The sequence below is a fragment of the Solanum dulcamara genome, chromosome 9, assembly GCF_947179165.1.
Source record: "Solanum dulcamara chromosome 9, daSolDulc1.2, whole genome shotgun sequence".
In the NCBI taxonomy this organism is placed as follows: Eukaryota; Viridiplantae; Streptophyta; class Magnoliopsida; order Solanales; family Solanaceae; genus Solanum; species Solanum dulcamara.
This window is the reverse complement of record NC_077245.1, coordinates 10232314-10256057: the sequence shown is the minus strand read 5'-3', so window position 1 is coordinate 10256057 and position 23744 is coordinate 10232314. Positions and strand designations below refer to the sequence as shown.

General features: G+C 35.0%; 3 protein-coding genes and 1 non-coding gene across 4 annotated transcripts; 3 read left to right on the top strand and 1 right to left on the bottom strand.

Annotated features, from left to right (window-relative positions):
• Positions 1-1463: 1463 nt before the first annotated feature.
• On the top strand, positions 1464-7341 carry LOC129902911 (sulfate transporter 1.3-like). Its single transcript, XM_055978358.1, has 14 exons — positions 1464-1870; positions 3703-4057; positions 4155-4203; positions 4289-4496; positions 4656-4830; positions 4926-4991; positions 5075-5188; positions 5291-5407; positions 5492-5618; positions 5812-6098; positions 6191-6381; positions 6516-6601; positions 6710-6786; positions 6887-7341. The coding sequence occupies exons 2-14, from the start codon at positions 3728-3730 to the stop codon at positions 7031-7033; spliced, it is 1974 nt and encodes a 657-aa protein (XP_055834333.1). The 5' UTR covers positions 1464-1870; positions 3703-3727; the 3' UTR covers positions 7034-7341.
• A 1191-nt stretch (positions 7342-8532) lies between these two features.
• LOC129903160 (uncharacterized) lies at positions 8533-16938 on the top strand. The gene is made up of 10 exons (XM_055978663.1): positions 8533-8797; positions 9510-9805; positions 10633-10771; positions 11041-11162; positions 11342-11545; positions 11797-11856; positions 13557-13695; positions 14300-14418; positions 15600-15830; positions 16499-16938. The coding sequence occupies exons 1-10, from the start codon at positions 8614-8616 to the stop codon at positions 16691-16693; spliced, it is 1689 nt and encodes a 562-aa protein (XP_055834638.1). The 5' UTR covers positions 8533-8613; the 3' UTR covers positions 16694-16938.
• Positions 16939-17595: 657 nt separating this feature from the next.
• Positions 17596-17668, top strand: TRNAR-UCU (transfer RNA arginine (anticodon UCU)). Its single transcript has one exon. It is a non-coding gene; the product is annotated as a tRNA-Arg (tRNA).
• A 1535-nt stretch (positions 17669-19203) lies between these two features.
• Positions 19204-23423, bottom strand: LOC129904271 (uncharacterized). Its single transcript, XM_055979811.1, has 6 exons — positions 23283-23423; positions 22211-22260; positions 22066-22124; positions 21605-21654; positions 19868-20010; positions 19204-19775 (listed from the first exon to the last, which is right to left on the bottom strand). Exons 2-6 carry the CDS (start codon positions 22228-22230, stop codon positions 19574-19576), a joined length of 474 nt encoding a protein of 157 aa, XP_055835786.1. The 5' UTR covers positions 22231-22260; positions 23283-23423; the 3' UTR covers positions 19204-19573.
• Between the last annotated feature and the right edge of the window lie 321 nt (positions 23424-23744).

Genomic DNA, 23744 nt, shown 5'->3' with positions numbered 1-23744 from the left:
ACCTAATGACCCATTTTAAATTTTGGCCCAAATTTAAGAGCCCTAAATTAAACTCAGGTAGCGTATTCACTATTTAGTCTTTCTCTTCATAGTTCACTCCCTCTATTGACTACTCTCTGTTGCTCTCTTCAGATATGATCTCAAGTTATTAAGATGTTTACACACATCGTCAGAAATCTATTTTCATGTACATATAACCTATAAACAATAATTTGTAAAAGCTATTGGTAATTAGTGATATGAACAATAATTTTTAAAAGCTATTGTCAATTACTGAAATTCTATTATATTTTCATACAAGAATTTTTGTACCAAAAATTATTTTAAAAACACCAAAATAAATTGAACTGAAATTGAAAAAATTAAACCGAACCGATCTCATTTGATTTAGAATATGGTGCACACTTTTTTAAAATCAATCACCGAAAAATCAAATCGAATTTTAGCAAAATCGAACCGAAGAACCGAACGTCCATCCCTAATACTATGTGCATTAGCACTTTTATAGGCCAAGTTTTAGCCCATTCTGAAATTACACTTTGTCCACATATTCAGGATTTGTTGACAATGGAAAAATTATGGAAAAGGGCATAAATACCAACATATTTATGGAAAATAACTATAATTAAAAAAAAATTACGAAAAATCACTATACGTTGCTTTTATAGCAAATTCCCCCCCCCCCCCCCTCTCTCTCCTTCCTGCCAATAAGAAGAAATCCATTCAAATGTATTATGTAGCAATTGTATTAAATCAAATATAGGTGAGAGTTTTGTATATTTTATCAAGTGTACTCGAAAAAATATGTTTGTATTTTTGTATGAATACAAATATAACATACATTCTTCTTTTCCGTTAAATGTATTATGTAGCAATCATATCCAATCAAAGAGAGGCTGAATACAATTGTATTCGTTATATTTCAAATGCAATTGATATAGAATATAAAACAGTTATACATTAAATAATTACAAACGCAATGCAAAATAAATATAAATACAATCCTCTCTCCTCTCTCTCTCTACCTCGCTCAACTTTCTCCTCCTAATCTGTTTTTATTTTGATATAAATCAGTTTGTTTTTGTATTGTTTTCTTTAGAATCTGCGAAAAAGTTACAAAAATACAAATACATAGCAGACCAAATATAGCTGCAAATTGTAATTGGTGAAAATGTATTTAAGAAATTCTATTTAAGACCTAATGTTTGTTGTTTTTGAAAATTTCCCCCAATGAGATCGATCGATTGTAGGAATATTTCCTTTGTCTATTGTAAGTGTTCCTTTATTTTGGGCCTTTGAAGTTAGTGGGCTCAAAAGTCCAAAATGGTAGGAGCCCAAAAATATCCAGAATAAAGTCTTTTCAAATATAGGAATTTGGTCAAGTATATCAAGTTAATGAACATGGACAGTAAAAGAGTGAAGATTCAGGTCCTACACTTTAGGAAAATTAATACCGCCAACCGTTGCGAACAGACTTCCAGAAAAATAGTAATTGTACAACCTTTTTAAACACCTTCTCCTCAAACAAGAAAAACACAAAATCATTTCCCTTTTTATTTTCTCCTCATTTACCCTAATATTGCTTTACAAAATCTTCCTACTCATCAAAAACAACACTCAAAAACCATTATGCATTCATCTGGCCATCTTCTTGTTAATTAATTAACCAAACAAAAGATTGAAAATTTGCAACATTTTTGCATTTTCATACATTGAACCTAGACATGATTTGACATTGTTACATTCTTGATCTGAAGGAGGGGTCAATTTCATTTATTTTTTTTCAAGTGTTTAATCATTGGAATTCTTTATTGATGCCCAGAAGTTGTACGATGAAACATTAAGCGTGCGTGTGAACAAAAAGGCTAAGGTACTTACTTAATCTCACTCTCTCTCTTTGTAAATCTGTCCTTTTCTTGATATCTTTTACAACTAACTTTTTATTATTTTAATATAATATACCCACAAGTGGGGTCAGGAATAAGGATTTATCTCAACTTTAATATACTATTTATATATAATTAAAATTATTTTTTTTTATGTATAATTAAGTTTCTTCGTGTGTCAAAAATTTTGATTCCGTCAGTCTTATCCTTGACTCATGGGATAGGGAGGTTGTTTTGGAATGATTCTTTTATTAATTAATGGTACACCTTTCTTTAGTTTCTTGTTTGTTTAATTAGTTTAGTAGTAGGTCTATTTGGCTCCGTATGGAGTGTGACCAAAGTGGGGGACCTTATCTTCTTTGTTAGGATAGGTACTAATGTGTCATTTCACTATCAATGGTATAAAAGAAATGGAGTATGGAATGAGGTTAAAATTTGGCTTTAGTCCCTTGACAAATAAAACGAAGATGTACAGTGAAAAATCTTGAGTTTTATTAACTTAATTTCACTAAATTTGGTTTTAGGATTATATTTTTATCAGATTTCTATTCTTCTTAAGAGTGAAAAAGAGAAGTTGTAGTTTCTGCATAAATCCTCGACTTCTTCTGTTTTCTTTTAGGTGGTGGTTGGGTACTGGATTTTAGTGATTTTGATTTATTATATCCTTGTTTTGGAGTTGGAACTTTTTTTTTCCTCTCATAAAGCAAAGGACAAAGGTTGTTGGGATGGAGAGTAGAGATGAAAAAAGGGAGTAATTTAAGCTAAGAAATTCATCATGCAATTAATAAATTGTAATGTAATTGCAGAACAGCAGAAAATAGTTGTGTCACCAACAGAACCATTTTGTGCTTTATACTTCCTGTACTTAATGCTTTCTTTATGTGTCACCAACAGAACTGTTCAGGGGTAATAGTATCCTGGCATAGTTTAAGAGTGTAAATATTAAGGAAAAATTAAGTTCAGGAGCAATAGTACCCTCGCAAAGTTTAGGTGTGTACTGATCTCAAAGTAATAAAGATTCGTACTTAATTGCCTATGCCATTAACCTTTTCCACAAGATGATAAAGCTTGATGCTATAATTTTCTGATAATGTATATAAGTGACAAGAAAGAACTTTCCGCGGTATTCTAAAGTACAATAAGATTCAAAGTTATTTCATAGTAATATAGCTATACTAAGTTCTTGCATCTGTGTAATTTGAAATGGTATGTAGTATATGTCAAAAACGGAGAAACATGAGAGGAACGGAAGAATGAGTCTCAATTCATTGATCCAGATACATAATAATACATTGGTATTTATACACAAGAGAATTAAGAGATGAAAGGATCTACATTTAATGTTAATCCTACAAAATATTTTGCATAATATTCTACACTAAAGGTAGTGTTTAGGATATCTCTTACATATTTACGATATCGAGAATATCTTAATGTAGATCCGACAAGATATTATACGACTTGTCCATCATGCTAACAGTACATAGTCATTGATCTTTCTTTAGGGCCTTGATTTTTTTTTCTGTCATCTTTCTCTTATTAGTTGCTTTCAAGTTTTAGAGGATGTAGCACTGAATAATGCTAATATTGGAGTGTTTGTTTAGTAGTTGGAGTATTTGTTTAGTAGTTGGCTAGAAGCTAATTAATTTGATCATCCAGCCTTTATGAGGCGTCAAATGCATTTGGTGATTTGTCTCAATAATAAGCTTGTAATGGAACTTACAAATGCATTTTGTTGATTAGGCTCAATAACAAGCTTGTGTTGGAACTTTGTAGCTCTCCTGCTGATGTATTAGATATTACCGATGTCTTACAGGTGAATAAGTCCATTCTAATCTAAGATGGGTCTAGCTAGTGTTGAGGCAATAGACTCAAAAGAAATGGACTACCGAAGTTTATCATCCTCGGAACACCAACAACCACCATATATGCACAAGGTTGGAGTTCCACCGAAACAGAACCTATTCGATGAATTTAAGTCTACTGTAAAGGAAACATTGTTTGCAGATGATCCTCTACGCCCTTTTAAGGATCAGCCAAGGTCTCGGAAGTTTGTCCTTGGTTTGCAGACTGTATTTCCCATACTAGATTGGAGCAAAAGCTATAATGTTTCCAAATTCAGAGGCGATGTTATTGCTGGTCTGACTATTGCAAGTCTCTGCATTCCTCAGGTATAGAACATGCACATATGACTTGTGTAAATCAATTGAAGAAGTTTGGACTTTTATTTTTTGATGAGTTTGATCATGTTGTAACTGGTTTAAACAGGACATTGGATATGCAAAGCTCGCAAACTTGGCTCCTCAGTATGGGCTATGTAAGTGTCCGGTTTCCTATTTAGTACATTTTATTATAGTATTAAAAGAGCCTTTCTCATACATGCTTTTCTTTAAATTTGCCAGACTCCAGCTTTGTTCCACCTTTGGTTTATGCCTTCATGGGTAGCTCAAGAGATATAGCCATAGGACCTGTTGCTGTTGTATCACTATTGCTAGGGTCTCTCCTCAGCAGTGAAATCGATCCAATTACAAATCCAATTGAATACCGGAGGCTTGCATTTACAGCTACCTTTTTTGCTGGCATTACCCAAGCTACTCTTGGAATCCTAAGGTATATAAGAAATTCTAAGATTAAGATCTTGTAGCGTACACCTTATATTTCGATTTTCTTCATATCATTTGATGCAAGAGCCTTTTGCTTTTTTTCTTTTTTCCCTTTTGATATGCTAACAGACAGCTTGCTATAACTATTGCTTTTCTCCCTTTTCAGATTGGGATTTTTAATTGACTTCCTATCACATGCTGCTATTGTTGGTTTCGTGAGTGGTGCGGCCATTACAATTGCCCTCCAGCAACTTAAAGGTTTTCTGGGCATCAAGAAGTTTACTAAGGAAACTGATATCATTTCGGTGATGAAATCAGTATGGCTTTCAGCTCATCATGGAGTAAGTTATCTTGTCCTTTTAGGCATCCTTTCTACGAGGTTTTATCTGCAGAAACAATAATAATAGCACCTTTTTAATAATCAACAAACTTGCAGTGTAACTGGCCAACGATTCTCATTGGAGCGATCTTTTTAACTTTACTTTTGTTCGCAAAGTACGCTGTAAGGCTTCTAACTTTTGTCTATAACTGAACCTAAAGTACTTGGTAGCTTCTTGTTGATTCTTAAATAACTTTGAAAATCAGGTAAACAAGCGCAAAAAGTTCTTTTGGATACCTGCAATTGCTCCTCTGATCTCTGTCATTCTTTCCACCTTCTTGGTCTACATAACCCATGCTGAAAAACAAGGAGTCGAGATTGTAAGTGCTTGCTTTAGTTGCTTCGTGGTATTGTTTTTTGTGTAGTCATTTAGCTTGAGCGTAATGATAATATTTCATGCAATTCTGTTATGAACTTACCAGGTGAAACACATTGAAAAAGGAATCAATCCTCCTTCTGTAAGGGAAATATATTTCACCGGCGATTATCTCCTAAAAGGGCTTAGGATTGGTATTGTAGCTGGCATGATTGCATTGACGGTAAGAAAATTGGTTAAAATGTTGAAACAGGCAAAAAATTTAGCTTCTTCCACTCAATTGATACTTCTATCTTCTCGTTCATAGGAAGCTGTTGCAATTGGAAGATCATTTGCTTCAAAGAAGGACTATCAGTTGGATGGAAACAAAGAAATGGTGGCACTTGGAACAATGAATATTGTTGGCTCCCTGACATCATGCTATGTGACAACAGGTAGAAAATATGACAAGTACTATAAAACATATAGTAATATTTAACAATTGCTTCAAATCAAATGTTGATTGATCTGTTAATGTGTTTCATCATTATCTTATGTTTTATAATTAAGGCAAACAAATAGTCAAATACTACGAGTACTTCGTTTTTCTTGGCATTCTGTAATTAGTTGATCAATTCGCTCTGGCAGGTTCTTTCTCTCGTTCAGCAGTAAATTACGTGGCTGGCTGCCAAACTGCAGTTTCCAACATTGTCATGTCTGTTGTTGTGGTCCTGACGTTGTTGTTCATAACCCCTCTTTTTGAGTACACTCCGAATGCAATCCTCTCGGCCATCATTATCTCTGCTGTCAGTGGATTAATAGACTATAAATCAGCAATTTTGATTTGGAAGATCGACAAATTTGATTTTGTTGCATGCATGGGAGCATTTTTTGGTGTGGTTTTCGCCTCTGTTGAGATAGGTCTTATAATTGCTGTAAGTATTTCTGTCAGCAAGGCTTAACAATTTGATCAGGGAAAGCCAGGATGGTTCAATGATTGGATCTCGTTGTCTTTATTGTTCAATAGGTCTCAATATCATTTTTTAAGCTTCTCCTCCAAGTCACAAGGCCACGAACAGCTCTTCTTGGCAAGATCCCCAGGACAAATGTATATAGGAACATTCAACAATATCCCGAGGCAACACGAGTTCCTGGTGTACTAATTGTGAGAGTTGATTCTGCTATCTACTTTTCCAATTCTAACTACCTGAGAGAGAGGTAAGACATTATTTCTTCTATCTTCAATCAGAGTTGATATGATGTTATTTCAATTTTCAACTGAAAACATGTACTAATTCTGGCTTCATATTGGCAAAAAGAGTGTAATTATTGAGAATGAACTTGTTTTCCAGGATATTGAGATGGCTAATGGATGAGGACGAACAACTACAATCCGTTAACCAACCTAAAATTCAGTTCTTGATAGTTGACATGTCACGTAAGTGGAGAAAATGGTTACCTCTGTCTTTAAAAATTTCAAGCAAATATGATAACCATAGAAGCAAATGACACTCATCCCGTATTCCTTTTCACTTACTCTTTGCAGCTGTGACTGACATTGACACTAGCGGAATCAATGCCTTTCAAGAGCTGCACAGAAGCCTACATAAGAGAGAAGTTCAGGTAATTTCATAAACCTGATAATCTAATTGACCTCAAACATAGTATCCAAACTAAAACTAATATCACATGTTTTTTTGTGTGTGTGCACGCGTGTGAACAGCTAGTTCTCTCTAATCCTGGAAGAGTAGTGATTGACAAACTGCATGCATCAGCTTTCATGAGTCTAATTGGCGAGGACAAGATCTTTCTCACCGTAGGAGATGCTGTCCTGACCTGTTCCTCAAAGCTCCCTGCAGAAGTAGTCTAAAGTGGTAACTTGTAAATGCAATAGAACCATGGAAACTCAACTATGCTTGGATGTCCAAACATATATAGCTGAGAGAAGTAGTCTAACGTCGACTTGGAGAAAGAAAAATCAGCTGAGAGAACGAACTTGCATATACTTGTTAAATGTAGAGTGAATAAGCCAATTGTGGTTATAATGCTACTGTTGGGTTGCTGGTTGAATAAGCCATAGATTTTTAGCTACCTTTTGGATTGTATAGTTCAAAACTTTCTTCTCAATGAGGTTTTGCTGAAACTAAGCAATGTTTAACTTGGAATTTATGCTTGTGATTCCAGTATGCTAATCACCAAAAAAAGTTATAAAGAGGCATTGTATGTGTATCAATGAATCAATTAGCTTGTATGAATCCTTTGTAAAGCTTAGAGGTACCAAAATTAGCCCATGAAAACATATTTCGTTCAACTCGCCTAAGTTTGGATGGATTATTGACCTGCTCATTTATTAGTTCAATCCATTTCAGTCCATCAAAAATTGGACTGGGAAGTGGAACAAATGACTTATTTTATGTGTGTATAGACTGTCTATGCTGTATAGTATATTGCGTGTCCAAATTTTTTGCCTGAAAAGTGAGGTTAGTCCATAACATCAAATGACATTCAGTTTGATGCTTAAGAAAAGATTGCAATATAATCATTCTCTCCAAAGATTGATTAATTAGGTTAAGAAAGGAACCATTCGTCTACATTAAGAGAAAAGGAAAATACCCGAGGTAGACAATGTAATGGCTGAAAATCAAAATAGATAGGACATAAGAGTAATACTTTTTGTTCAAGACTTTTTGATTATCAATAGTGATTTTTGACAAATTTTAAAAGCTAGAGGATTAGATTAATTCATCTATTTAAATTAAAGTTTAACTGTAAAATGCAATCGAGGTCGGAAAGAATGAGAGTTTTTAATTCGAAAATTAACGTTATGAGCAATTGGAACTCAATAGGTTGAAATAAGATAAATTTAAGTCATTTCAATTAATCAAGGATATTTTTTACCCTTAGAATGAAAATTGTGTTAAAATTATACCCAATCGACATAACTTGCAAATAAAACAAGATTTTGCCAACTTAATAAAACTTGTGAATAATCTAATACATAAAGTAAATATCATATTAAGGTATGACTTGCCCAACAAAACTTGTGAAAACGTGAATTTTCATGTTATTCTTAGATATTACTTTGTGAAAGTTATGACTCGCTATTATTTTGTGAAAGTTATGACTCGCAAGACAAATTTTAAACGATTTTAAGTGATTTTATTTTTGTACAAACCACCAACTTTCAATTTCTCAGTTATTAAATAAGTGAGGAATAATTTATAACTATCTAAAATTTTATTTTGTTGGTGAGAATTTAATTTCCTTAATCCCCTTCGTCATTTTTCCTTTCCATACCCCAAAAATAAAATAAAATAAAAAGATTGTTAAACAAGCAGTGTTGCTCGTTCACGTGCAAAACACGTGATTGAAAATTAAAGGTTCATCATCAATCAATCAATCAAGGCACAAGAGGTTTTATCAGTTTTCTGTAACCCAAAGCCCCAAATAATGGCTTTGCTACCTGCACTCCGCCATCTCTTCACCCACTCACGCTCCCCTTTCCCCCCACCAGCCACTTCCATAGCATTTTCTATCTTCCCAAAATTGTCAATCCCAATTCACACAACACTCTATTCTCTGTTCCCTCTTTCTTCTTCCCAACCCACTACTAAACCTCATGCTATTTCTAAAGGTAACTCCTTTCATCTTCCTACATACCCATTTTGCTTAAAAGAATTGGTTTTATAAAGCTAATGTTTCAATCTATTCATTGAATATCGTACTCTAGTGTTGAAAGAATTGTGTTTTAATGCTAAAGATTCAATCTTTTTATTGCATATAGACTCTAGTGCTCAAAGAATTGATTTTTAATGCTAAAGATTCAATCTTTTTATTGCATATAGTACTCTAGTGCTGAAAAAAATGGTTTTAGTGCGAAAAGTTCAATCTTGCTATTGCAGAAAATGTTGAGGTGCTGAAAGAATTATTTTTTACTGCTAAAGATTCAATCTTTTTATTGCAGAGAAATAATGTGGTTCTAAAAGAATTGGGTATTAATGCTAAAGTTTCAATTTTTATGTTGCAGAGAATACTTTGGTGTTGAAAGAATTGTTTTTTTAGTGCTAAAGGTTCAATCTTTTTATTGCAGAGAGTACTCTAGTACCCAAAAAAAATGTTTTTTGGTGCTAAAATTTCAATCTTTCTGTTGCAGAGAATACTATGGTCTGAAAGAATTGTTTTTTACTGATAATTTTTTGATCTTTTTATTGCAGAGAATAATGTGGTTGTAAAAGAATTGGGTTTTAATGCTAAAGTTTCAATTTTTCTTTATTGTATAGAATGCTCTGCTGCTAAAAGAATTGATTTTGATACCAAAGTTTCAATGTATTTTTTTTTAATTGCAGAGAGTAGCACTCTGGTGCTGAAGCAAGATGAGAGGTTATTGGGGTCTGGTACATTGAGCCGTCTTGACCCAGCTGTGAATACTAGCACCATTGCTGCTATTGTCACTTCTTTGGGTGGTCCAGCATCTGCTGTTGGGATTATTCGGTTATCTGGTCCATATGCAGTGCCTATAGTTGGTCGTGTATTTCATCCCAAGGTGAAAAAGAAGAAAAGGAGTTCGTCTGAGTGGAGGCCAAAGAGCCATGTTGTAGAGTATGGTGTTGTATCTGACTCTCATGGGAATGTGATTGATGAGGTATAATTTGAATCTCTAGATTTTCCCTTCTTGTTGGCGCATTTGCTCTTTAATTTTGACATGTGAATTGTACTGCATTGGAGATTTTAAGAGTTCGGTGCCTTTGCTTCATATCTGAATTTAGCCCCTGCGACGTCGGCTTACTATTTCTAGTACTTTTATCTGTTCATATTAAGTTCATACCTGTTGGGAATTGCTTCTCCCATTAATTCTATTATAACCCCGTCGATAAGGTGAGGGAAAGGTGTCTATAGAATGAAAAAGAGAGTTTGTTTCTGTGCATTCCTAGTGGCAACATATGTTTCATCTCCTTACCTTGAAGAAATAAAAAGACACTAAGGGTGTGTTTGGTATGAAGGAAAACATTTTCTGGAAAATGTTTTATAATTTTCCCATGTTTGGTTAGAGAAATTTTTGGAGAACATTTTCTCTAGGAAAACAAGTTCCTTAAATGATGAAAATGACTTTGGAAGTAAGGAAAACAAGTTTCATGAGAGACATTCTATGTTTATTGTACTCTCCCCACCCCCAACCCCCCAAACCCCTACCCCGTGACCATCCTGCCACCCCCGAAGCCCCACTCCCCACCCCCTCCCACCCCTATATTGTTCATTACATATAAATGCTCTTGGGATAATATTTTTTTGCTTAATTACCAAACACTAGAAAATATGTAAAAAAAAAACTTGTTTTCCATGGTAAATATTCTCCTTCGTATCAAAAAAACACCATAAAGTAATTAATATGTTGGAAGTCATGATTTATAGTTTCAATATTTTTATTCTTCTTCTTTTTTCTCTCTCTCTCAATTCCTTTGTCTTGCATAGGTTCTGGTGGTTCCTATGCTGGCCCCAAAGTCGTACACTAGAGAAGATGTTATAGAGCTTCAGTGTCATGGAAGTGAAGTGTGTCTTCAACGTGTTTTGAGGGCGTGTCTGGAGGCTGGTGCGAAGCGTGCGGAGCCAGGTTAGCTTCATCCTTATATTCTTGAATTGCATGTTTTGATGTCTATACCTGCAGCAGCTAAGGTTTTGATGAGAATTGGTCTCTATAGTTTGAAAACTGTTGTGAAGATTCATTTGTCTGTACATCATTCTATCGTTCCGTTGCATTGACTTGTCAAAGCTTTAGTTACTAGGCCAATTCACAGCAACTGTCTCCTTTTTCTGTGCAGCCATAAAATAGGTGAGTCTTTGTTCTCCAACTCACCTCTTTTTATGTTTCACTTTTACTAGGTGAGTTCACTCTCCGAGCCTTCTTAAATGGTCGTTTGGATCTTTCTCAAGCTGAGAATGTGGAAAAGTTAATATCAGCCAAGTCAGTGGCTGCCGCAGATGCTGCATTGGCAGGAATTGAGGTGTTCCACTGTATAAAATCACTTTTTAATTACAAGAATTGTTGACCCTTCTAAAAAGAAAAGAGCTGTTGACCCGTCGCTACATCAATAAGGGCACAAATTCAGCACTATGTTTTATTTGGTTTGCCTTTTATCTTAGTGCCGGGGAATGATGCTGAATGGTGTGTTTCTTTTGTCAGGGTGGTTTTTCTTCTTTGGTCAAATCACTAAGAACTCAGTGTATGGAGTTGCTAACTGAAATTGAGGCTCGTCTTGACTTCGACGACGAAATGCCACCCCTTGATCTGAATCTTATTATGGACAAAATATATGGGATGTTGCATGATCTAGATAATGCACTGGAGACTGCCAACTATGACAAGCTTCTGCAGTCAGGACTACAGGTTTTATATTGCACTAAGACTTACCAAGTTCTTATACAAGGCTAGTGGATGTTTTCCCTGAGAACCAATTATTAAAACGAAAAGGAAAAAGAAACAAAAGACACATATCTTAAATTTGTCATTGAGTTGAGAATAACTTAAAGCATATCTAGCTGTTTAGCTGGTGTGTCCAAAGATTGGCCTTTTTTATGTTTCCCTGCTTTCATATACTAATAATTCAGTTAACATGATTTTTAATGAATATCTTGCAGATTGCAATTGTTGGTCGACCAAATGTTGGGAAATCAAGCCTTCTTAATGCATGGAGCAAAGTATGTTCCAACAATATGCCCATTATTTACCATCTCATCCTTGTACTTTTCCTGAATAGTTATCATTACTTCTCTTAACAGTGGCATAGACTTTTAATCAGCAACTAAATCTGAAGCAAAACGTAGACCAGTAAATAGAAATCCATACCAAGAAGTTCCATGCAATGGCCAGCTCCAAGTTCTTACAATTTGCATAGAATGTGACTTGCACCATTAACTCTAGTTGAGACACTTCCAAGGATCCATTGAAGAACACTTTCATCACTTTGTTTATTGCTAAAAACCAATTTGTTCCCTTTGGAATAGAAAATATATATAGTGGCTGAATCGCTAGTTTCACAATCTTAATTATATACATTTAGCCAGCAATAGATTATGCTAGACTCAATTTATCACGGTGAATTTATCTACAAGCCACAGTTCAAAACTTCTTCCCAAACCTGCAACTATAGGACAGTCAAAAAAATAATGAGCCATTTGAATCTTTAAATATCTCGGGTCTGTCATCTAGAGTAGTGGGGACATGGACAATGATGTCACACATCGTATTGGGGCTGCTTGGATGAAATGGAGGCTTGCCTTTGGAGTATTGTGTGACAAGAAGGTACCACATAAACTTGAAGGTAAGTTTTACAGAATGGTGGTTAGACCGTCCTTGTTGTATGGGGTGGAGTGTTGGCCAGTCAAGAAGTCACATATTCAGAAGATGCATGTCGCAGAGATGAGCATGTTGAAGTGGATGTGTGGGCATAATAAGAGTGAAAAGATTAGGAATGAGGTTATTCGGGAGAAGGTGAGAGTGGCTTCGGTGACAGACAAGATGAGGAAAGCGAGACTGAGATGGTTTGAGCATGTGCAGAGGAGGTGTGAGAGGTTGGATGTAGGGAGTACACGACGGGGTAGGGGTAGACCGAAAAAGTATTGGAGAGAGGTGATTCAACATGACATGGCACAACTTCATATTACTGATGACTTGACTCTAGATAGGAAGAAGTGGAGGGCGCATATTAGGGTAAAAGGCTAGTAGGGGTAGAGTGTTGTCTTGCCGTGTAGAGGTATCGTGCAGGTCATAGGTCTAGTCGTGCCCTTATAGATTTTGCCGTAAGTTGTTTATTGCATTTTGTTTATCATATTATTTGTTGTTGTTGTCTCTTATGCTTCCGTCATTCAGCTCACTACCTTATTCGTCATTATTTTCTTCTTTTTCCTGGGTTTGATACACTTGAGCCGAGGGTCTTTCGGAGACAGCCTCTCTACCTCTACGAGGTAGTGGTAAGGTCTACGTACACCCTACCCTCTCCAGACCCTGCTTTGTGAGATTTCACTGGGTATGTTGTTGTTGTTGTTGTTGAATCCCCTAATTGATAATTGTCTACCTTAAATTGTCGCTAATATCTTGTGTCCTTAATGGTGCAAATTATTTTCCTCTACAAGTATTGCAACTCTTATTGCGTTCCACTTGCTTCTACGAACATATAAACATGATTGTTGATCTTTACTCTATCAAACCCCTACGACTTCTAAACAAGACCAAAAAGAAATTATAAAAAGTGTTTCATGACAAATATTTTCCTCCAAAATATACTCTTATTAAGCACACTCCCCATTCTTTAGAATTTCTCTAGTCTAAAGTGTCTTCTTCCTGTGTAATTATCTTACTGGCATTCATTTCTAATCACGTGCCTTGTATTAGCGTGCAGACTGATAGAGCAATAGTTACAAATATTGCTGGTACCACACGGGATGTTGTAGAAGCCAATGTTTCTGTTCGTGGTGTCCCTGTTACACTTCTTGATACTGCAGGAATCAGGGAGACTGATGATGTTGTGGAAAAAATTGGTAAGACCTTTCTATTTGCCAAGTTTATATCATTTCGAATGTTGACTGGAGCCTGCCATTTATCTTTTGAAATTTTGGTCATTGAACAGAAAAATTATTTAATGAGCCAGATTCTTCTTCTTCTTCTTCTTTTTGAGAAGGACTGAACCAAATCCTAGTTACCCTTGAAAGGCGATTTATTAGCTCTTACACGCAGAGTCAGATGGGTCAATACTTCTTATAGCATTTAAGTGTATTTTTGTCATTGCTACATTGGTTTTCTCATCTAACTTGTGGCATTTAGCATTTAGATCGGAGACACAACTTCATTTTTAGAGTTTGCTCATGATTGTCTCCAAAGAATTGCATATGTCCAAACTGTAGGCACTGTCAGAGTTATCATTTACCTTGCATAAACATTCTTTTGTTGAATCTCCAAAGTTCTTGTCGAACGTAGTCACCACCCAATGATGGTTCCTTGTTATGTTACCTCAGCATTGTATTTCTTGAACTCCAATTAATGATATTGTTTCCTAGTCTCCTTTTTCTCCATCAATGAAATCAGAGATGAACTACCTGTGTTAATTTTCTATTTTATTTGATTCTTCTAGCATTCTATTCACAGGTGTGGAAAGATCTGAAGCTGTTGCCAGAAATGCTGATGTTGTAATAATGACCATAAGTGCAGTAGAGGGGTGGACACCGGAGGATACAAAGCTCCTTGATAGAATCCATAGGAATCAGGTTTATAAGCTATTCCATTCATGTTATCGTCAACTTTGAATATGAAATAGTATCTGTACAAAGTATTTGTTTCTTCCTTAATCTAAACTTGTATAATCTGTTATCCGTTAAGTTGAACAAAGATATTCTGGCTTTATTTTGTCTTGTTATCATTGGTTTCCATTAATTTGAGTTTGTCAAAGTGAGCCTAGTATGAATATTTTTTTTCACCTTCTGGAAGTTGGTGTGCTCTATATTATGCAGCCAAATAAAGATCCAAAGTTATCAGCGGTAAGCTGGAGACTACTAGTGCCTTCTTAAAGTTGTCACCTAAAGACATGGAGAATGGGAGTAGGTACAGTTAAAGAAAGTTGTCCAGTTCAGTTGCTGCAAGTGGGTATTGCATTTTGAAGTATCAATCTATTGTAAGAAAATATTGAAACAGGATGATCTGGAGGTATTGTGTTATGTTCAAATTTAAGCAAGAAGTGTGTGCAATAATGCGATGTCTTCAAGGAACAAGAAAGATGCAAGATGTCTCATTCCAAACTTAATAATAAAGTATTTTACATTATTGAATAACAAATTAAAAAAGAAATGGAATTGAGAGGAGGAGATTAAGGAAGATTTCGCTATTTCTGTAAATTATTAGGGAGCTCTGCTGGAGATGAAGGGAGATAGAAGACCAAAAGAACAGTTTATTGTTTATATTGAATGACCTTTGTACTTTATATGTAGTTCTTAATATCAAACTAGCTTCCGCTCTATCCCCAGACCTGAAATAAGGGCCTAGGCAAATGAGACACCTTTTTGCGTATTGGTATCCAACTTGGACCCCAGTATGTAAGATAGACCAAAGCTATTAACGGAATCTGTGGTTACTTATATCACATGTCCTATAGAGTTTTAGTAGCAGTCTTAACAGAAATGTGTTCAAAAACTTGTTCTGATTGATTTAACATTTGCTTCTTTGAAGTAAGAAGTTTGTGATTTGTGTCTAGAGAACTCCATCTTTCTTCAGAACAGAATGCCATGGAAAACCTTACTCGTATTCCTTTATCATGGAACTTATTGAGCAAAGTCTCTTAGCTTTTGTTTTCGATTACTGTTGGACAGCTGCAGTTGATTCTTGTTTCTGCAGCTCTGCTACTGTTTTCTAGTATTAGGAGAAACATTTGACGTTAAGTTTATTCCTACTATAGTTTCAGACTGCGTCAGGATGTAGCTCTCCATTGATTCTGGTAATCAACAAAATAGACTGTGCTCCGTCCGACTCTTATGAATGGGTTAATACATGCGGCTTCTCCTTCAACAAGCACATTCCAACATGTGCTGTCAATGGTCAAGGGATTCAAGAACTTGAGGCAGCAATAATAGAAATTATGGGTCTCAATAAGATCCCTGTCGGTGGTCGCAGATGGACAGTTAACCAGGTTAGCTTGCTGATCATCTTTCTCTCTCAGAGTGCATAATGTAGAACCGTGTTTTGGCATTGTCACATAGACTTGTGCTAGTAAAAAAGGAATAGAATATTGGCTTATTCTATGGAAAAGGAAAGAGGAGAATGCTGATTTCTTGCTAGTTAACTCTGATGTGTCTAGATTCTTTCCCAAAAAGAACGAGAGGATGAGTGAATGATAAAATGAGAGTTAGCAACTGAAAAATCCCCCTTTTTTGCATCCTTTCTTGAAAACAAGTAAATGGATTTGTAAGGTTACAAATAATGTTTGTTGTTTCAGTTGAATCTTAAAAAGATATCAAACTGCTTGTGACTTAATTTTTCTCGACTTCTTATCTGAATTCATCTCTGTCATTACAGATGGTCTTTCTTATTTGCATATCTTTCTCCTCGTTTCTTTTTATGAATGAATGATGATTTCAAAATTGTTTGAACAGGAAAGTTGTGTCAGTTCTAGATCTTATTATACCAATATCTTGATCACTAGGAGGCTAGACCTACACTAAAAGTACTGTGTTTTCTATTTTTGTTCTCTATGAAGTCAACTTTTTAAGGTATTTTATCCTTTCTTCAAAGGCATTCTATAATTTCATGCAATTCTTCGCTAAACGACAGCTTTTTTCTGATTTTATAATTTTCCAGAGACAATGTGAGCAGCTTATTCGAACGAAGGAGGCTTTCGTAAGGTTGAAATCGTCAATTGAGGAAGATATGCCGTTTGATTTCTGGACAATAGACCTTAGAGAAGCTGCTTTGGCCCTTGGACAAATAAGTGGAGAAGATATATCTGAAGAAATATTGTCCAATATATTTGGTAAATTTTGTATTGGGAAATAATACATCTGAAATTTCTCTACTACTATGTAATGACCATTTCAACAAACATACATACACAGTACATTCAGTATGAAAAATCTCGAAAGTTGATCCTGTGAGATGACACTAAGCCTTAACTTTATTGTTGTAACTTTCCTTTGATGTTATAAGGTACAAGAATTAGAAAACAAAATGGCAGACATTAGCCGGATGGGACGGCAATATGTAAAATATATATATATACAAGGGCAAATTATCACATAGAAAGTAGGTAATTTATTTATATCATAAACTTTTGTAAATATGTGTTTCAATGTGAAAAGAGAATTGACAAAGGAAGAATTGAAGGAGAGAAAGAAGAAAATGAAGGAAAAGGAAAGGAAAGAAGAGGAAAAGAAAGAAAAGGAAGAAGAGGAGAAGGAGAAAAAAGAAGAGATAAAAAGGAAAGAACGAAAAGGAAAGGAGAAGAAAAAGCGTGAAGAACAAAAGCTAAAGGAAAAGAAAGAAAAAGATAAGCAAAAGGCCAAGAAGAAAAAATGATTCATTTTTCTTCTTTTATTTTCTTTTTGTTTCCAACTCCTTTCCTTTGAAATCTAGAATATTAGCTTTTGTGATAGAAGCAATTCGTTGTTTGTATGAAGTTGTTTTCCATTTCTTTTTTCAAATAGGAATGTGAAAATTGTGTTGTAGTAGTGTTGTAAGCTCATTATGCCTAGCAGTGATAGAGTCAAAATTTTTATTAAGAAGTTCAACATATAAAAAAGTAAACACATGAAAAATTTAAAAGGGGTTTCAAAAAATTTAATCATATATAAATAATATAATTGTTTATAAAACAAGGTTAGTATGAACCCCCTTGTCCTTACCTAGCTGTCTTTGTCTATATGTGGATATATATTTCTCTGTTAGATACAAAAACAACAGCGCCCATGGCCTAATGGATAAGGCGCTTGACTTCTAATCAAGCGATTGTGGGTTCGAGTCCCACTGGGCGTGAAATTTTTTGGCGATCTGTTATTATTTGGAAATTACTTTTTAGTGAAATATTCCAAAATATTTCAGAGTTTTATTAGAAGATCAATTTTTTTTCTTCTTCTAGTTTTATATCAAACAGCCACAAATATATATTCCCAAGTTGGGACTCCCAACAAGAATCCTAAAATGTTCAAGACTTTCTATGGTTTATTAATTTGACACTTTGTTTACCACATTTTAGTAGTCACTAGTCATATGACATATCCATAAATTTCTGATGGTCCGTTTTAAAGAAGAATTCAAAATTTCGAGTTAATAGGTTTTGCATTCTAGAAAAGACAGTTTATTAGATTTTTGATGAATTATTAAATGGATTTCTTAAAGCAAATACAAAATTTTGGCTAAAAACTATTAAATTCTATCGAGCTCCGCCTATGAATTTCTATAACATTCTTTCGTTGTTTCTCCATCTTATAAGAAAATGGCGTGGTTAGAAGCATGACACTCAAGCAATATAATTTTCAATCGTCGATTCGAACAATGATTCCTTTTTAACTTTTAAAAACAAAATTCACACTTAACAACTACATAAGCACAAGGATGGGAAACGCAAATATATAAACTGTTTGATCAAGCTTCTAAAAACTTAAAAGAGTGTGTGTGTTGTGAAAAACACCAACTTTAAAAAATGAAGGTGTTAGACCAAGGTTTTGATAAAGAAGTAAATGTTTCTAAGTGGTACCAGAAATGAAAAAAGTAGTGAGTTCCCAAATATAGATACTTTTGAATTTTTTAGGACAAGATTATTCATATCGAAGATTCATCCTCGACTTGATGTTTAAGTTGCTTTGTAGAGTCGTTAGGATAACTAATCCCACCATTTTTGTGTAAAAGTTAATCCTAATCCTAATATCCCAAACCAAATACAAGATATAGTTAATTTAAAATTATTATTCTTAGCTTATATACCAAGCAATCTTCTTGTATATAATAGGAAGGAAAATGTTCATCAATTTTCCCATGTTTGATTGGCTTAAATGGTTTGGAAGATGTTTTCCTAATGCACTTTATTTTCCTCCAATTTTAGAGAAAATGACTTATGTATCAAAATACATTTTTCAAAACTCTCTTGCAACCCTCAAAAGCCCCCACCACCTCCGGCACAAACCGACCCAAACTCAGGACCCAACCGACCTAGGATCCAGTCGTCAACTCAGACTCGGGACTTGACTCCAACCAAAGATCCAATCCCTGACTCTAACTCAGGACACAACCCCAACCCAATCCGTGACTCTTACTCGGGACCCCAACCTTACCCCAAGACTATCGAGAACCGTTCGTTATGTCTTCCACATTGGCCATTGTCCAAAGTCCAATTGCATCTACTTCTGCAGCAGTGATCTCACACAAAAAATGGAAGAGACCATACAAGAATCGTGCATCACCTACATGGATTCTTGCAGCGCCTTTGTTGATTCAAAGAGGGTGTTAAATTGAGCATCAAGCAGGGTAGAAGGATAGAGGGGCATGGGGTAGTATCAATGAAAGCACTAATGTAACAAAGTGTGCTTTGTATTGATCAATAAAAGGAACTTACAAGCAAATTGTTCATCAACAGATCAACTTTAGTAACCAAAGAGCAAAAGGAAAATAGAAAACAGAGGTTCAAGATTACTATTACAAAAAAAAAAAACTAATGAAAAGGAAATAACACAAGCCTTAGCATAGCCCTAATGGAATATCTGCACCTTCTACTTATAGCTATCTCTCATGCTCTTAACCAGGATCCCAAAAGTAATTTGCCAACTCCCCTTACTGTGGCCCTATTCACAACATAGCAATACGAACACAGACCAACAAACCAAAATGGGGTATTTCCTTGCCAGGAGATGCAGAAAAAACGAAAAGAAAAAGTTTAAGAGCACATTAGATCTCCATCGACTGTAGCCCGGCTGACGCTTTAGATTTCTTTTTTCCTTTCCTATTTCCATTTTTATTTTCTCTTATTTTTGGCTTTTCATCCACAGTAGGCTGTGTGCTTTGCAGATGTTGATGAATGGCACCTAATGGATCTGACTGGAAAGCAGGATGATTAATAACTGCTTGTAATTGATTGCCTTCCTTCAACCTGTTGGAAGTAGACATTCTTAGAAACAAATTGCTCTATCATAAAAAGGACTACGGATTTTGAAAAATAAACAAAGCTTTATAAGTACTCACACTAAATTTTTCCTAGTTTTACTTTTCAACTTGAACTCTACAGGTTTTGGTTGCTGAGAGGCTTTCAACTCGGGGAGAAACTCTGTAAGTGTAGAAAGATCATAAGCCTTCAATTTCTTTGTCCTGCTTCTTACTTTCTTCTTCTGGCAGAAAAACAAACAACTATTTGGTAGAATAAACATAGGAGAGAAGAATCAACAGGAACGTGGTTGTACCTATTTTAACTATATTCAATTCATTAATAGATTAGCATTACACTATGTTATATTGTATCATGCAACCAACTACAATATCATGAATTGTATCTTCCAGCCATCGTGGTGTAGAACCACTGTGGGCTCTTTCATCAAAGAACTGAACAAACCATGAAGCTAGATACAAATTTTTGGACTTAGTAATCAAGAATTAAGTTATTCAAACCACATGAAAGAATTTGGGCCAAACTGACAGACACTTGAGTGCATGAGAATGTGTGTGTGTGTATTTGGGGGGGGGGGGGGGTAGGAAGTTATTTTTGGGGCTGATGAAAGCATGCTAGATAGAAAGTTGGCAACTAGAACTTAACTATACATTTCTTTGCATCTTAGAGTAGTCACACTGAACTCAAGGACAAACTCAAAAGTGGGGGTACTACAGATATCGAGATTAGAATTGCAAAATTTACAGCGACACACATAAATAATCAACTTCGAGGAACCACTCCTGTATCTCAATTGACATATTAATCAAGGTGAAAACAACTTAAAAAACGACTTCCCAAAAATCTTACAGCGTCACTTGGGAATGTCATCACTCATCCCATTTAGAGCATCAAAAGCAGAAACAGAGAAGTAAAGTGGCAACTAATCAAGACGAGACTTGTTAGACCACTATGCTCAAGCTGTCACCTTTAGAGGAATTCATCAAAACTAACATGGACACTAGACACCGATGCATAAACTATTTTTTTTGGTTCACAGTTGAAGTCAAATATAGGGAGATGACCGTACACTCCTAATTTCTGCTGTAAACATGCCAGACCATGCATTCATCCAGGATTAGCATATGTTCCCATATATAAAACGAGAGCATGTGAAAGTACTGCATCAAACAGTTTAAAGGAAAGCAGAATTGGCCTTTCTTCTAACTCTTTTTGGATATAGATAAGAGGCAAAATATCTTAGGAGCATCATTCATTTCTACAGTTCTATTTTAGCAGCACAGCCAAACGAAAAAACCCTGAATGGAGTATATTTGTAACTGAGTTGGGTTTGGTAGCATTAACCCTATGAAAAACCTTACTGTTGAACCAGACCTAAAAACCAGTAAATCTGAAATTTGCTTTGGAACTTTTGACAACTGAAAATTTGGTCACTGAACAAAATTTAAATTGTGGGACCAAAACTGATTACCGTGTCCTGCACACAGCTTAGGTCATGTCCTAACTCATTATTTAAACTTTCGATATATTCAGACGATATAACACTTAAAAGTATGGCCAACTAACATTCAGTACAACAAGATCAAATAATTTAGGAGTAGCCAATGAAACAAGCGTAGGACATGAATCAACTACACCAACAATGAATTCATCCAAACTTGACATAGGAGAGGAAATCCAGTAAGTTTGGGCAAAAGAAAAGGAGGAGGTGCCCAGAGAGAACTCAAGCTAGAGACTCGACATTAAAGTCACCACTGATTATAACCCTAAAGTATTTACCAAATTTTCTAGAAAAAAAGAGGGCCAAGAACACAAACCTTAGCAATAGCCTTCTGGGTAGATAACGAAGCAACTGTCTGTCTAACCTCTGTAGAAAGAACCATGAGAATTTTTCCAGTTAAAATAGGGATAGAAGAATGCAAAAGCTATCTGTAGATAAAAGCATGAGCAAATATGACTGAAGAAAGTAAACATCAATCTTTGTCTTCTTCTTTTTCAGAAATCACTCATACATGGTTCAGAATCTAGAAAAACTCGATCACAAAGAAAATTCCCACCATATACCCAACCAGTCATTTTGTAGGGTCTATCTATTTACCAACAGAAAACAAGACACTGAAATTAGCATTTATTTCCCCATTAAACATAGAGTAGAATACAGTTCCTGGAAAACAATCTATTCACAAATATGTGAATTACAATTATATATGCCATAACACACAAAAAAAAACATTTTATAGAAAATTGAGAAAACATAAGCATAGGTCAAGAAAATTACTAGAATAGAACTCCAGCTTCTTTTCGAATTTACGTTCAGCTCGACTGGCTGCATCTCCACTGAAATACAAAATGAAAAGAGTTGGAGACAAAGAGAGAAAAACAAAGGGTAAGATATATGCAGGGCTTAGTATTTAAGATCTCACCGAGAGGTTGTTTTCCCCATGCTTGACAGGGCGACCTTTGCTGTTAAAATCTAGGGCAACAACACAGGGCAATATGTTAATATTAATATTAATTTAAATGAGAACTCTTTTTCAATTGACTTGCACGATTGATCCTTGCTTCTTTCAGCGTAGGAGTGGCATAGGTTCATATTCGATACTAAATTTTAATGGGACAATTTCAAATATATACAATAAACTAATTAGTTTACAACAAATATAGCCATGTTTTATTTACATTACTTATACATGAGCTATACACTGAATATACATTATGATACCCTCAAAAACTGAATATAGCTTGACTATACATGAAATATATACTGACTATACATGCCTATACAGCGAATGGCCATTTTTTTGGTAATTACTTTTGCCGAATGTCCATGTGGAGTAATTATCCATAATTTTAATTTCTAACTCTTAATCACTAAACAATTTATTTTTGAAACATGTAACATATTTGTATCACTAAACAATTTATTGTAATGTTTTTGAGCAATTAATCTATCAGCTTACCAACTATTTTAGTGTTTACTACTACTACTACTCTCTCAAGGACAGAGCCTGTGGGTGACATGCTGCATTCCCTTAGGGGTCGTTTGGTTGTTGGTTAGAGTTAAATTTTATACATAGCAAAAGAATGCTACAAAACATGGTACAAGTTATGCAGGACTTAATACATGATTAAATCACCTCCTATCTAACAACCAAACAGCCTCTTAATGCCTACACTAAAGTGTCAGCTGAGCAAGGCCAAGCGCACAACCTGGCTTTAACTGATAATCAGGGCTTAAGCGCCATTAATAGCCTTTAAGAAAGGCCGTCTTCAAGTTGTTTTCATCCCATGTTTTTTTAATCCATTTCAGGATTTATCATTCAATTTTTATCAGATGTCATCTTTTAATATTCCATACTAATATTCCAACTTTTAAGAGTGATAAACATATCTTACTCTTTCTTCTGTTTCATAACATTCAAGCCATCATCAGAGTTCAAACGTGTAGGAAGATGGGAAAATATGGAGTATGGAGAGTGATATAAGGTTACCTACCTGATTTTGCCGGAGAAAGAGATCACAGAGGAGTTCGCCGGAGAGATGGAAAGTTCACGCCGATGGAAAGGGGTAGAAGCCCTGCGATGGGTACAACTAAGGAATTGGTGGGCCGAAATATATATCAGTTTGGATCCAGAATTGAAGTCCATTTGCAATTTTGGACCTTCTTGATTTATGGGTACAATCCTAATTGTTCTGTGTACAATTTGGTCCTAAATGTTGTGCGCACACATAATTTTGGTCATTTTTCTTTGTTATAAAATAGGCTACACTACCCTATTAGAATATATCATGAGAAAATGCCATAAATAGATGCAGGCATTAGCTATATATTTATCGTATTTAGTTCTTTAATTATTTAAAAATTTATTAGATTTGATCCCTTAACTATACACTTATCAAGTTTGATCTTTGTCCATTTTTTATAAAAATAACTTAGGTTGTATTAAGGAAACTTAT

Excerpts from the sequence above, each read along its gene's own strand:
- LOC129902911 (XM_055978358.1), top strand. The coding sequence starts at position 3,728 with ATGGGTCTAGCTAGTGTTGAGGCAATAGACTCAAAAGAAATGGACTAC. Across the intron at positions 4,831-4,925 it reads GGCTTTCAGCTCATCATGGA|TGTAACTGGCCAACGATTCT; the intron begins GTAAGTTATCTT and ends ACAAACTTGCAG. Across the intron at positions 6,787-6,886 it reads TACATAAGAGAGAAGTTCAG|CTAGTTCTCTCTAATCCTGG; the intron begins GTAATTTCATAA and ends GCGTGTGAACAG.
- LOC129903160 (XM_055978663.1), top strand. The coding sequence starts at position 8,614 with ATGGCTTTGCTACCTGCACTCCGCCATCTCTTCACCCACTCACGCTCC. Across the intron at positions 8,798-9,509 it reads ACCTCATGCTATTTCTAAAG|AGAGTAGCACTCTGGTGCTG; the intron begins GTAACTCCTTTC and ends TTTTAATTGCAG. Across the intron at positions 15,831-16,498 it reads GCAGATGGACAGTTAACCAG|AGACAATGTGAGCAGCTTAT; the intron begins GTTAGCTTGCTG and ends ATAATTTTCCAG.
- LOC129904271 (XM_055979811.1), bottom strand. The coding sequence starts at position 22,230 with ATGGGGAAAACAACCTCTCG. Across the intron at positions 21,655-22,065 it reads GAAGCTGGAGTTCTATTCTA|AGGTTAGACAGACAGTTGCT; the intron begins GTAATTTTCTTG and ends TTCTTTCTACAG. Across the intron at positions 20,011-21,604 it reads CCCAGAAGGCTATTGCTAAG|AAGAAGAAAGTAAGAAGCAG; the intron begins GTTTGTGTTCTT and ends TTTTTCTGCCAG.